Source organism: Notothenia rossii, assembly GCF_949606895.1.
Source record: "Notothenia rossii genome assembly, chromosome: 3".
Lineage (NCBI taxonomy): Eukaryota > Metazoa > Chordata > Actinopteri > Perciformes > Nototheniidae > Notothenia > Notothenia rossii.
The window spans coordinates 27383175-27397160 of record NC_136901.1 but is presented as its reverse complement, the minus strand read 5'-3'; the positions used below and the strand labels follow the sequence as shown (position 1 = coordinate 27397160).

Below are 13986 nucleotides of genomic sequence, written 5' to 3'. Positions count from 1 at the left end.
GTTTTGACTGATTGGTGTACTTTGAAATTCAATACTACCGGTACTACATATATTATGTTTGCATGATTTTACAGTTTGCTGCCTCTTATGTATTGAGCTGGTTGCTCTCGTGAAAAACCTGAAATAGTGACAGCTGGAATAAGATAAGGGAAGTGGAGGTCGGCGAGGAACTTCCATCATGGCATTACTTGCGTTTGTGTGTTACCCTTTACTTAGAGGGTCAACATTTGGTTTCCCTCAGATAAGATGGTATTACGCTGTAAGTGGTATTGACCAGGGGTGAAAGGGGTGAGAAAGGGAGACCGACAGATGGAAAGATGATTGGAAATGTTGGAAACCATGTGAAGGAATCATCTGAGGCATTGAGGGAAAGTAGGGAAAATGGCAGCCAACGGGTGAATGGAGAAAAAGATGGATGAGGAGGAGGAACTAATAGTTTGAGTGATGGATGGATGGAGCCGGAAGGAAGGTAAGGGGTGAATTCAAAGATGAGAATAAGCCCTTAGAGATTTTAGGAGTAGGACAAAAAGGATTAAGGGAGAAGGAGAAGATATGAGATGGCTCTACTCAAATCACCTTGGGAGCAATTGAGATGAAAAGAAGGATGGGTGAAGGATGAGAGAATGACAGACAGTCAGTGTGGGGGGGGGGGTGGGGGGAGGGAGTCCATATGGTCCCTCAAGGAAAAAGCTATGAAGCAATGAAATGCAGAGAGGGAGGGGAGATATTTACATCTATCAATGAAATAGTGTAAGAGAGAAAATGTTTAGAAATACACTTGGGTATTGAAATAGGGAGAGATAGAGCGGAGGTTGGGAGGACCTCATTTAGCGAAATAGAAAAAGGCCCCATCGAAATTGGGTATAAAACGAAAATTACCTCCTTAAAAGGCAAAAAGAACAAAGCAATAATTTCACAAGGGAGTGACCAAGGAGAAGAAATGGAGACGAGGCGCTGATGTTAAAGCCCTGTAGCTAAGAGGTGAGGAGGTGTCAAATTGAAACGCAATATCAAAAACAGACAAGTGCAGGTCCCAAGACACATTTGTAGCAATTACACACGGAGAACTAATTACATGAATGAATTGAATAAGATTCTTCGCTCCCTGGCTGATCAGCTGCATTAACTCCTGCACAGAAAATACTCTAATAGCAGAGCTGCCTTAAAGGTGTCTCTTCTCTAGAATTCAAAGCATATGCCTAAAGTGTTACGAATTTACTACAAAACATTTAGCTTCAAAAATACACTATAAGTGAAATTGGGTAAAAATTGTATTGACATAAAGGGTCGAGAGGTTTTAAGGAGGCATTTGGGGGATCAGTCTATCGCTACATTATGCAAAAAATATTCAAAGAGCCATAACAATTTTATATTTGATATGTTCTATAGATTAGGCTGTACATGATATATGAACAAACCTTGGTTAAAAAAACCTTCAGATTATAGATGAGATTTCAATTTGAAGGTTTGTGTACAGTATGAAAGTGCTATGTAGGTGGATATTTCTCTGGCCTCAAAGTATGGGGAATCATTTTGAGAAGACTAGCCAAGATATGAATCTGTATTTTCATTCATTTTTGAAACTTCATGATAAATATCTTGGTAAAAGATATCCCCATTAAACTAAAACAAATAAATGCTAACTGTTTAAGGGGAAATGTAAACCTCAAATAGACAATAATGGCTAAATAAAACAACTTCATGTGTATTGGGAATGTTTTACTTCAAGCAGAAAAATTAGACTCTACATTGCCCAGTGCGTGAAGAACAAGATGTTAGTGTCCTATCTGTTGTAATGGGTAGCATTCAATTGTAGAGCTGTTTATAATATCACCTGAAAGCCCAAGTTGCCATGGCTGAATTTAGCTCTTTTGCACAAAAGGGCGACACAGGTCAAAATGTGCATCTCTGAGGGAACAATTTTTAAAGGATAATGGAGCAGCGGCATCAGTAGAGGTGAAAGGCTCGGCTGTGCAGCTCGAGACAGGAAAATGCTGATAGACACAAAGAGACTCAAACAGAGCAGAGATAAGACTGAAAGAGTGAGGCAGCGTCACAGGAGAGACGCTGAAAGTCAGCGAGAGGGAGTGGAGCGATCTGGAGTTTAAATAAACCAAACAATTCAAGCGCCTAACATAACAGAGGGAAGGAATCGCTGTCTCAAAGGACACAGAAAGAAGTAGTGGCTATCTTAAATTGAGAAATAAACCCTGATCTGAATTGTAAAAGAGAAGAGAAAGGTTGAAAGAGGGCTTTGAGGGCTTTGACGGAGGAAGTAGGGACATCTGTCTTGAAGGACAGATAAAGGAGGAGGCATTTGAAAGGAGGCACACCACAATTGCAGCCCAGGGGTTTCCAGTATAGATGATATCATGCTATCAGTGTGCCAGTGGCCAACCACAATTATCTCACCATCTGGAGACACCAGAGGAGAGGAGTCTGGCTGCCTGATTTCAAAAGGAGAGAATAGACGAGGAGATATACGCTTTGTATCGGGGATTTGTGCTTATGTTTTGTCGAAGTGTGCTTTGGCAGCCAGTAAAAGACACACCAACACAGAAAAGAATGAAAGAAAAACTGAATATTTAAGAGTTGAAAGAAACATGAGGGACATAGTGAGATGTTTATGCTGTGGACATGAAACCGGATAGCAGAGCATAGTGTGGCAGCCAGATTGTATTTTCTCTAAAAAAAAGGTCAGTCTCACACTAGACGACACCAGTCTCCATTTTAACAGGGCTTGGTCTAATTCTGATGGCATCTGTGACAGTGCCAGGTGGGCTGTCGTCCCTGTGGCGTCCACTGGGCACAGCTCCCCCCCGTCACCTGAGCTTCCTTTCCCTGGAGGTTTGCCACAGGCAAGCTAGGTTTGATCGCAAGGAAACGCCCTCGATCTTCGAATGCGACATGGCATTGAAGTACTCTGAAAAGCAAGGCTATACAATAAGGTATTCCAAAGAATGCCGGCGATATGTGGGCAATTACCAGACTCGCATTTATTCCTTTGGCCACACATGGTTACAGCCAACCTGAAGGACGGAGGAAAGGAGAAAGAATGTCCCATCATGCTAATGAGGCGGTGACCTTTGTGGTACCATCTGTTAGGAAACTTGGTGTCTTTCAGAAGGATTTCCTGTTTTTGTGCAGAAATATCACGCTAACAGGGTCACGCGTAAGGATTTACCGCGCAGCGTACAGGGCAGGGAATCATTGTGACGTAGTAGTTTTTTGTATGCTTTGTTCGAAATGTGTTCCTTAAGTGGAAGGCATTGCAGGGCGTGGCAGAAAAGGTTAATCATTTCAAAAGTGCAGTGTCCATGCGGAAATTGCGTTATAATCTAAACTAAGGTTTCATTGTGTCAAACCCCTGTATGTATACAGAAACGGAAATACATTATTCAATATCTCTGAATAATACACAATGCAATATGCCGTTTTCTATTGTGCTGCTCACTTTTTCAATCATTGCCAATCTGTTGGGCTAGCAGTTTACGATACATTATGAATCATGGGCACATAAGGTGTGTCAGTAGGGGTATTCGTTTGTACCGTGTACATGTTAGAGCCAAAAGTTTTCCATTATGCTCAGAAGTATTTATAAGTGTTCTGACGGCAGGAGTCTAAGGGCTTTGACAATCTTCACAATTCCGGCCGTTCTACACAGGGTCACCCTTCCTGCTGGGCTCTCATAGTGCCAGGCCTGACACAGAACTTAATGGGAACAGAAATGATCAGAGGGACATAGAGAGGACGAAGTTAGAGAGAAAAATCACGCAGAGTTTAAGAAATAACGAGGAGAATGAAAATTAAAGCCTTGGAAAATGTGAGCTACGGTCCACAATGACGGGCTGAGCTTTTGACAGCTACAGTAGAGGAGCATGCTGGGAGTCAGACAGATGAGTGTGCTGCTAATGAGCAGCAGAGGGAAAGGGAAATGAAAGGATTAATATTAACATGAACATTAAGTGCAAGGCAATAGCACTCATTGCTGTCAATAATTATTAGCATATTTGACTCATATTTAAGAAATACAAAAGTGGTCTTTGAATACAGAAAATAATTCTTACTGCAAAAAAATATGAATCCTCCACTAGAGAAATCCTCTAGATATGATTGATGTCATGGCACTGTGGCCCTTTGTATTGTGCAATGCGATATGCTGAGGACTGATGTTAGCTTCCTATTTTAGCTTTGCATGTAACCGATACAAGACAGACACTAGATGATCTGTTGAGGCATTGACAGAAAGGATGTAATGAGAGATTTAACAGTGGGACATGAGGAGACATGAGGAAAAAAGATGGAGAAAGAAAGACTCAGAGGGCCGAAAGGATAGAGGAGGGATGCAATAGGGTTTAGAGAAGTACCCCAGGGGAAAGTGTAATTAAGTGTTAAATTACTGTGTCAATACACATCAGAGGCAAAGGAAAGACAGGGGACTGACTTACAGTAGCGTTACATTAAGAGTACTGCTTGAATTTTCCTTTTGGTTTTCATTCAGGCTACTTTCATTCTTATTTTTTGTTAATATCTTTTTTGAATGCAGTAGTTGGACACCTGATTTATAAAAATAAAATGCTTTAAATGGATATTTTTAAACTAAAACACTTTCTGTAAGCTCTACTATTCTATAGGTTTAGCCTGAATATCAGGAGGACATATTTTGTATACTAAATAACATTTTGTTCTTACATGTAGGTAACATTGTTCTGCTCTCTTGCATAATACAACTAAGTAAAAAAACATCTCATTATTATGTATTGTATCTTTTATTTATTTGCATTGCATTTGATGTTGAGGTAAACCAAAAGTAATAGAAAGTAACCAGGTCACAATATATTGTGATACTTAAATTAGGTCAATGATTACATACTTTTTCCAGTAACTAGTAATTGTAAAGGATTACATTTTTAAAGTGACCCTTCCAACCCTGCATATGAGTGGGCATAGTCTGACAAATCATACTATATTGTAAGGTCAGTAGACAGACGAGAGTAAGACATTGAGATTCATACCATATTTTATGCTGTTGCTAAACAGACAAGAGGAATAATGGAGAATAAGGAGGCGGTGAAAAGCGGGAATCAGGGAGAAAACAACTGGCTGAGCGGGGAAATGAGGCCAAATGAGGAAACGCCGAGTGAGAATTAAGCTAAAAAGACATGAGGGGTGAGAGAAAAGGGTGGTTGAAAAGGAAAGATAGACAGAAAGACAGATGAAGGAAAGCAGGAGAAGAGATCAGAGAGAATGTGCGAAGACAGCAACAGAGACAGTAAACAGTCCAACGAATCAAGACCAAAAATAGGAAGGGGACAAAAAGACATGACATGGAGAGGAAAGGAAATGAGGTCAGTGTAGATGTCAGCTAGAGGAGGAGATAATTGCTTTGTTGTTGTTCCTCTTTCTCTCTCCTTCTCATCTGTCGTTCTGTGCCCAATCCTGTCTTGTGTCACAGCAGCAGATGCATATAGTAGAGAACATGAGAGGAAGAAGAGAAGGATGAGGGAAGAGGGGACAGGATTCTACCACTCCTTTATTTTCCTTCCCTCTCTCCCGGGTGCTAATAATTACTCGTTTCTGTGTCACCAGCCTGAACAAAGCACTCCCTTGTCTCCGTCACTCTCTCTCTGCGTGTGTGTGTGTGTGTGTGTGTGTGTGTGTGTGTGTGTGTGTGTGTGTGTGTGTGTGTGTGTGTGTGTGTGTGTGTGTGTGTGTGTGTGTGTGTGTGTGTGTGTGTGTGTGTGTGTGTGTGTGTGTGTGTGTGTGTGTGTGTGTGTGTGTGTGTGTGTGTGTGTGTGTGTGTGTGTGTGTGTGTGTGTGTGTGTGTGTGTGTGTGTGTGTGTGTGTGTGTGTGTGTGTGTGTGTGTGTGTGTGTGTGTGTGTGCCTATGCAGGGTAATTAGAAGCACAGAGTTAGGTGACCGAGAACAGGGCCAATGTCAGCAAATACAGGGGTGGTAATGAGAACAACACCCCTGCCTCTTTAACATAACCGCTCAATCTATTCATTTCCTTTCACAGCAGCGCTCCGAGTTCTGATGGGTGCACTTTATGGTCGTGAACATATATTGGTCTCACCGCAATGAGGATTAAGGTGATTATAATTGCATACGCCCACAATGTTTGCGAGTGACAACGGGGCTGTATATATGGTTAGAAATGTATTATGCATTGAGCGGTGGAGAGATAGCATATCAAAGACGCATGTGTTGGCGAATCTGGCCTTGCATGTATATTTCAGTGAATTTCCTTTTCTTCCGCAAAAACAACAAGAGAGGTGATTCACGATCGCATAATGGAGGGAGAGGTGGTGCAGCGGAGGAGGAGAGTGGTGATATACAGAAAGGGGGGGGGGGGGACATAAGATGTTGGAGAGTTGACAGGGATAAAGGAAGAGAAGAGAGGAGGAGCAGCTTAAGAGGAGACGGTGGAGGAGAGTAGGAGTGACCTTGGATGCTAAATAATGGTACATGGTTATAACTGAGGCTAATAGAGATATAGAACAGTGACTGCAAATAAAAAGAGGAGAGGCTTTGGGGGTCAGATAGAGCCCGGTGAGAATAACAGAAGGATTTGCAGCGAGGAGATCTGATTGGCTGCAGATATACAGAGGACGTAAATTAAAGAGAGAGAAATATGAGGTGCAGAGGAGCTGGAGTCAAATGATATAAAAGGTGCAGAGAAAAGGGTCGGGAATGGAAGAGAAAAGGAATGCACTGCTGCAGATTTAGGGAATGACAGGATGGGCGATGAAAAGGGCACAGGAGGTGCAGAGATAAGGGTGAGGGGCTGATCAGAGAAAAGAAGGAAATCTGTTTATAAAGGATGGATTGAAGGAGAATAAGGAGGATGGATCCAGGGAAAGGAGCTGAAGAGAGGCATAGAGGAAGGGATTGAGGGAATAAAGGAAGGGGTACAGGATTAGCAAAACGACTCTAGGCTCTTCTCAAGGTGCGTGTGAGTCATGGTCACACAATGGAGAACAGTTTGATTTCACGCATATAGATGAATCCATTCATACCACAACCATGTTATCAGGAAGTGGAAAGGGGTCTAGCACAAATGTAACTTATATAAGACTTTGGCAATGCAGTTTCTCTTTCAGTTTTTTACAGTCCAATAAAGCATGCAGCAGTACATCTGCAATATTAATCAAACTGAGGCAGTGTGCGACCAGGGTAAAGATGGGAAAGGAAAGGGCACGAGGAACCAGTGCGCATCAACACGGCTATGAATCAAAACCCTTTTAATGTTGCAGGAACCGGCCCTCAGCTGAGTACACCACTCCCCAGTGATGGTCAAGTCTGCGCCTCGCGGGCTCCATCAATTCTACACAGACAGGCTGCGGATTAACCGACACCACTGTGATATTTCTCAGGCCCCTTTCATAAGACTGTAATATAACCACGTCCTCTGATTCAGAAACAGAGGTTATTAGTGTTGCTTATTGCATATTTCATGTGGGATATCTGATTGCGCACCTACTATGTAAGTACTAGTGGACTTTGCAATTCAATATATCCCTCCTGTGTGAACGATTGCCCATATTTTGGTTATAATACTTTGGTTTTATTACATGACTTAAGATGCATATCAAAGACATACTCAAAACCTTCATTTTGCTTATTTTTCCCCCAATTTCATTATTACTCTGAAGTTTTAGGCACATGCAGTCAGTGTCCATCATTTCACAGAGCTGCATGACATCCTCAAGTAAATTGAAGGAAACAATTTCAAGAGTAAGAATGGTTACCAGCGTTTCTAGCAGTTTAATTTGGAGTCTGCAGTGATTCAACGTCAGTGTTTGTTCTTCTAAAAGAAGAGATGACTAATAGTGTGGGGCGTGGATCCAAGGAAGCGGTCTGGTCATGAAAACAGAGCTCACTCAGAATTTACTAGGATTGAGGAATTTGGAGGCATCTCTGTGCCAGCGCTTGCTATTCCAATAACTCCGGGAGAATTTCTAAGGCAGCGAAACAGAGTTTGCAACACGCTGTTCTTTGAAACAAATCAAACAAACACACTTTTAATCCTAAATTATACCTGTGCAAAAGTTGATATCATGGGCGTCTGTTCAGAACATTCTAATTCTGTTCACTTTCAAGCATTGAGAAGGCAGTAAATATCAGTGTTCAATATTCTTACGTAACCTACCCAGATTCATAGCTCTGCCTCCTGGCTTGCATTGAGCAGGCTGCCTCTTTTGTTTCCCAGCTAATTTAGCATTATTAAAGACACCTAATCCAATTATTCCTGTAACGCTGATATAACTGTCTGTGAGAATTCTCAGACTGATTTCACTTCTATTACTAGCAGCTAAATGACACCCAGTTGAACACTAAAGGAAAACTAAGAAGTAGGCCGAGCTGTTTTCGTTCCTGGTCTCTTTATTTAAATGCATTTTAAAACAGACTAAGGTTAGGGAGCTTCTGCAGTGGCCCCCCTGGTGTCTCAGTCACACTAGATTGCATTTAAAGGATGCAGCTCAAGACGGAAGGGAGCTTCACTGGTTTGCAACAGACGATACAAATAGGCCCTCTGATGTGCTGAGAAGAGGCAGAGAAAGACCCCCTCTTTCTCTGCCTCTTCTCAGCACATTCGGAGAACAACAAATAAAGAGGGAAAGTAAAAAAGGAAACTTCTGAAAAAATATTCATGGTAGCGGCACAAACACACACTTGCCCACACGAGAGGGTTGGACGTCAGAGGGCAAAGTCCTCCCCATCAGCGACAGACACTCGAGCGGTGCTACAGTCTCCCACACACACTCCACCCTAACCATGTCACATACACAAACCCACTGACATGAAAAGAACTCACATTTTATTCTGGTGGGTCCTAAATACAAACACACAGAGGCACTGAGACAAGCACATACGACTTACATAATAGCCTCATCACCACTTCTTTATTGCCCCCCCCCCTCTTCATCTCTCTATTGTTCACCTCTCCCCTGTTTGTTGGTTTTAACGGCTGCTCGAACACTTACAATGAGGACACATGCGAATCACTTCTCTCTTTATTATCCCACGCATGCACTCACTCATAACAGGCACAAGCAGGAGCACATTTGCAGTAAAACACAAACACATCGATGCCTTGTGAGGACAAAACATTTGTGTCCTATAATGTCCAAGCTTCACTGTAATCCCAGCCCTGACTGGGAAACCTAAAATGGCCTCTTTTCTTTTAATTGTGAGGTCCTACAAAATGGCCCAACTTCACACACACACACACACACACACACACACACACACACACACACACACACACACACACACACACACACACACACACACACACACACACACACACACACACACACACACACACACACACACACACACACACACACACACACACACACACACACACACACACACACACACACACACACACACACACACACACACACACACACACACACACACACACACACACACACACACACACACACACACACACACACACACACACACACACACACACACACACACACACACACACACACACACACACACACACACAGTTCTCTTTTCATGTTCCCTAGACGCGCTCTCCATCAATAGCCTCATTTTGCCTCTCTTCCCCTCCTGCAGTATCCACTCCTGCGCCTGTTTCAAGCCATCCTTTCACCCCTCCTTTCCTCTGCTTCTTTTCCAATGCTCAGCCCTTTCTCCTTGGTTCCACAATAGTCAGAATATTCAGGCGAGGCTGCGGATATTTTGCAATTCCCTACACATGTTGTGCACAGCAGGCGTGTTTATTGAACTGACCTCTACTTTTCCTTCTCTTTTATCCCTCTTTAGAATCCTACCATCGACCAGTGATCGCTTCCTGTTGAAGAACTTGGTTTCCGGTGCGGACTATAACCTGTGTGTTCTGGCAATTTTTGATGACACAATCACATCACTAGCGGCGACAAAAGTCCTGGGCTGCGCCACGTTCTCCACTAAGGATGTTTACCCAGCATGCCGCTCTCTACATGCCCATTTCCTGGGCGGGACGCTCACCATATTGGTTGGCGGTGTGGTTGTCGTCACCTTGCTCGTGTTTACCGTCGCGCTCATGGTTCGCCACCGCGTTTGCAATCATGGCGACCACATGATATGTCACAGCGGGAACACAGAGGCGGGGGGAGGGGCCTGCTGTCAGGGTGGAGGGGCCGGGGACAAAGGGGGAAACAGTGGTGGGTGCTACCAATCGAATGGATCTGGGGACGTGATGATGGTGGTCCTGCCCAATGGGCTGCCGTCAAAGAGAGGAGGGGAGAAGGACAAGGAGAAGGACAAGGACAAGGAGAAGGAGAAAGAGAAGGAAGAGGCTGACGCAGCTTCCTCTCTGTTGCCAAAACCCCCTCCAAAGCCCAGGCCAAAGCCGAAAGTCAACCTGGAGCAGTTTCTTTCAGCCGGGGGGGTAGTTTCCACGACAACAGGGGCAAGTGAGATGGCATTGGTGGTCAGGCAAAGAAAGCTGGACAAGGCGCCGCCATACACGGCGGAAAGTGACAGAACTCCCCTGTACTATTCCCCTTCCTCCACCCTGCCCCGACTGTCCCACTCGAGGGACCGCCCGAGGCCCCGTCTGGAGCGAGAACTCACCACTCGGGCCAGTTTCTCTCTGGCGGCCCCCCTGGGAGACTCAGATCGATCTGTTGGACTGGAGAATGAGTTCCCGCAGCCGGGACAAATGGAACTCCTCGCAGGCTTACCAAAGCCCTCTGTCCCCGCTAAGCCCCGCCTGCGGGACCGTCAGCAAACGGCGGCACTCGCTGGACATGGGCTCCTCTGTCGCCCTAGCAACTGCTGATGCAGCCGCGACTGTTGCCAAGCGCTATGTTGCTGGTAATTATGCCAAGCGTCTGAGCGTGATCTGGACGCGGCGGAGCCAGTCTCTCCATGGGATGCTTGTGCAGTGCGGCTCAACGACAAGCACGACTTCCTCGACGACCAGCGACGAGGAGAGCGGCGTGGGCTACGGAGCGCACTGCGAGTTCCAGAGGGGGTATATCCACGCTTACAACACCACAAACTCCAACTCTAACACTGGGATCAATGCCGGGAAAGCGATCAAAGACATGGGGAGGCTAACGGGGAAGGACGGAAGGAGTGCTGAAGAACTCGAGGAAAGTGTTGTGTAGGGCGTTTGGGAATGTAATAAAAAAAGTTAGGAGGGATAAAGGGTCGGTGAGAGAATTTGATTTAAAAAGGGCAAAGAGGTCGAGTCATGGGAGACATTGAGGGAGCAGGACAGGAGAGATGAGTGCAGCAAGGTGGTGAGTTTAGAAAAGAGTGAAATTCAGAGGCGTATTTGTGAAGTAAATAAAAAAGGTGAAGATTCAAGGCTCTTTACACCTGACCGTAAAAGGTGGAAAAATATGTTTGGGGAGACATATGGCATGAAAAGGGGGAAAGTAGAAGAAAGTGCTTTACCATGGCCTTTAAAAACTGTAGGCAGTGAAAAATTGAACGATACAAAATAGAAAAGAAAGGAAGAACACAAAAACAAAACTCTAGAAAAAGAGAGTGACAGGTGTAAGAACAGACAGAGTGTAGTCACAGGGAGAGGCATAGTCCTAAAGGGGAACACATCAATAGAGCAACAGAACAAAGGTTATTCAGCAGAGATGGCGTGAGGATCTCAGTAAAGCCTGTACACTAATAGAAGCAGACTCCTGCTAACACTTCAACTTTCCAGGGCCCGCCCCCCCCCCAACACACCACCAGGGTTTACACCGGATCAACAATAACACCGGTAGTTCACCTGGCTGACAAATTACAACGGTAAAAAAGATTTGGATGACACGTCCCCGCTTTGTTATCTTGTTTTCGACTCTATTGCTGACGGCCATTTTGAAAACTCTTTTTCCAAAATACGATGAATGTGACTTTTATGTGTCCTCTGTGGCCGGACAATGATTTTGGCTGGCCGTGCCTGTGGATTATGGGAGCATAAATACAGAGCCGGGCGCATTGGACATGATCAATCGATACTGGCTGGAAAGAGCGAGTGCAGCACAGACATTATTAAAAGAAAGACATTGGGATTACAATGGAGTCGATATGGATTACAAAATGGAGCAGACGGGGGTATGATGGAACGTGTGCGCGTTTCTGAAAGGCCAGATCATATTGCCGGATGATAATGAACCAACACCTATGAACAAGGCTCATGGATGCATACATGTGCATGCATTGCTGGATCAGGGATAGGATGTATGTGTGTGTCTGTGTCTCTGTGTGTGTGTGTGCGTGTGTGTCTGAGTTAGTGTGCGCACATTATATGAATGTTTGTAAGGGGCATTCTATTCAGCCAGACTCCATTTGTGTTTCATGAGGTTTAGCGCTTTCTGGACATGTCGTGAATGGAATACATTTTAACATTAGCTGTGGTCCACCCAAAGTGAAGTAAGAGTGAAATGTTTAAAAATCATTTTCACCCAAACCAGAATAAATCACTATTTCCAGCAATGTAGCATGGTCAGAAACGCTAAAGGGGGATTTACAAATTCATTTTTTGTGACTTCAGACTCCTTTGTGCCACATGGATTCAATTTAAATCCATAAAGTGAATGTTTTCAGGAAGAAGCAGACAAAAAAAATATATGACAGAATGGAAGCCAATGACGATATAAACTCTCCTTCAAGACTTTGTTAAACTTATATGGGACGACTGATCCGACGGCACAGACCACAGAGACTCTTCAAAACATCTATCAGAGAGAAAAGTACATATATATAGTATATATATAAAATGATGTTACTTGTCGCACCATGTGTTTCTGTTTTTCAAAGTTTTCTGGGGAATGATGTTAGGATCAAATATAAAATGTGTGATTTTTGGTTTTAGACAAAAAGTCTTCATCACTACAACTAAAACATTTTCAACATAACTAGGCAGAGAAAGACCAAAACAGATATGGAAAAGGCACAAGATACAAAAACTAGCAATTACACATACACCAAAAGAAAAACACACACAAAGAAACAGATGCCTATAAAACAGAGCCAACTGCATAAATGATAATAATGACTTTTAACCATTACTGTTGTTTCCTTTCTGTTTTTATTTCATTTTGCCAAAGTCAATATTGTTCTCTGGACTTGATATAAATAAAAATTACATGTATGGAACAGAGATGGACTCTTTAACACAGACAACAACGTGTGTTATGTGTGTGTGTTTACACATGTACTTACTGTATGTGTGAAAATAATTTACAGTAGGCCTGACACTGTCTAGTGCATTAACATGTTTCTAACTCAGATTTGAAGACAATAAGGTGTTATTTAAATGATAAATATGTTATTGACTTGGATATAGATGGAGGAAAATTCTTTGGGTTTGGAGAGAAATGCTAAGATGAGTTAGATGGAAATCTTTTAAGCTTAAGGCAATCGTCTGAGTCAAAGAAGCTTTAGCGCATGCATGTCTGAGAGGAAGAAATGAAGCTGTTTACCTGTCAGTCAATGGACTTGATTTGCAGATAAGGGTGAAGTAAACCGTCTCGAGGTAATTAAAAACAGCACGAGACAATGATAAAAACATTTCTTAAAAGAGAGTCAAACTGAGGAATAGAGGGAGATCAATAGTCCCGGGAACAGATGGTGATGCATTTAAAAAGACTAAATGATGTGAGTAAATAAGACTAAAAACAGAACCGGTTTGATATGACACAGAATAGGAAATGATGTTGAAGTGACAACAAACAGATTGAGAAATAGAAGGAAAGAAGAAGCTGTCAGACTAATGGATTGCTATTCTGATGCTTTGTTATTACCAACTACGCGCGCTGGTTTCTAATGTAAAACATTAAAAGAGCCTTTTGCTGCTCCCTGCAGCTGAGTTAAAAACTCATTTAGCAGCTAAACCAAAGGGTTATCTGCCAGCAATCTGCAAATAAACAGAGCTGATTGAACTTCTACACATAAAGATGAGCAGGAGGAGAGACAACAGTATATAAAACATGAACTAGTAAAGGAAGACA

The 13986-nt window shown here is 43.2% G+C and overlaps 2 protein-coding genes across 2 annotated transcripts in view; one reads left to right on the top strand and one right to left on the bottom strand.

Moving 5' to 3' along the window:
* The window catches only part of LOC307031224 (leucine-rich repeat and fibronectin type-III domain-containing protein 4), a 38383-nt gene extending 25251 nt beyond the window's left edge, over nucleotides 1-13132 (top strand). Inside the window, 2 exon segments of the mRNA XM_079668135.1 lie at nucleotides 9809-10646; nucleotides 10648-13132. Of these exon segments, the coding sequence (XP_079524261.1) occupies nucleotides 9809-10646; nucleotides 10648-11139 (1330 nt within the window). The 3' untranslated portion in view covers nucleotides 11140-13132.
* pcxb (pyruvate carboxylase b) overlaps nucleotides 1-13986 on the bottom strand; it is a 298980-nt gene that overhangs the window by 108377 nt on the left and 176617 nt on the right.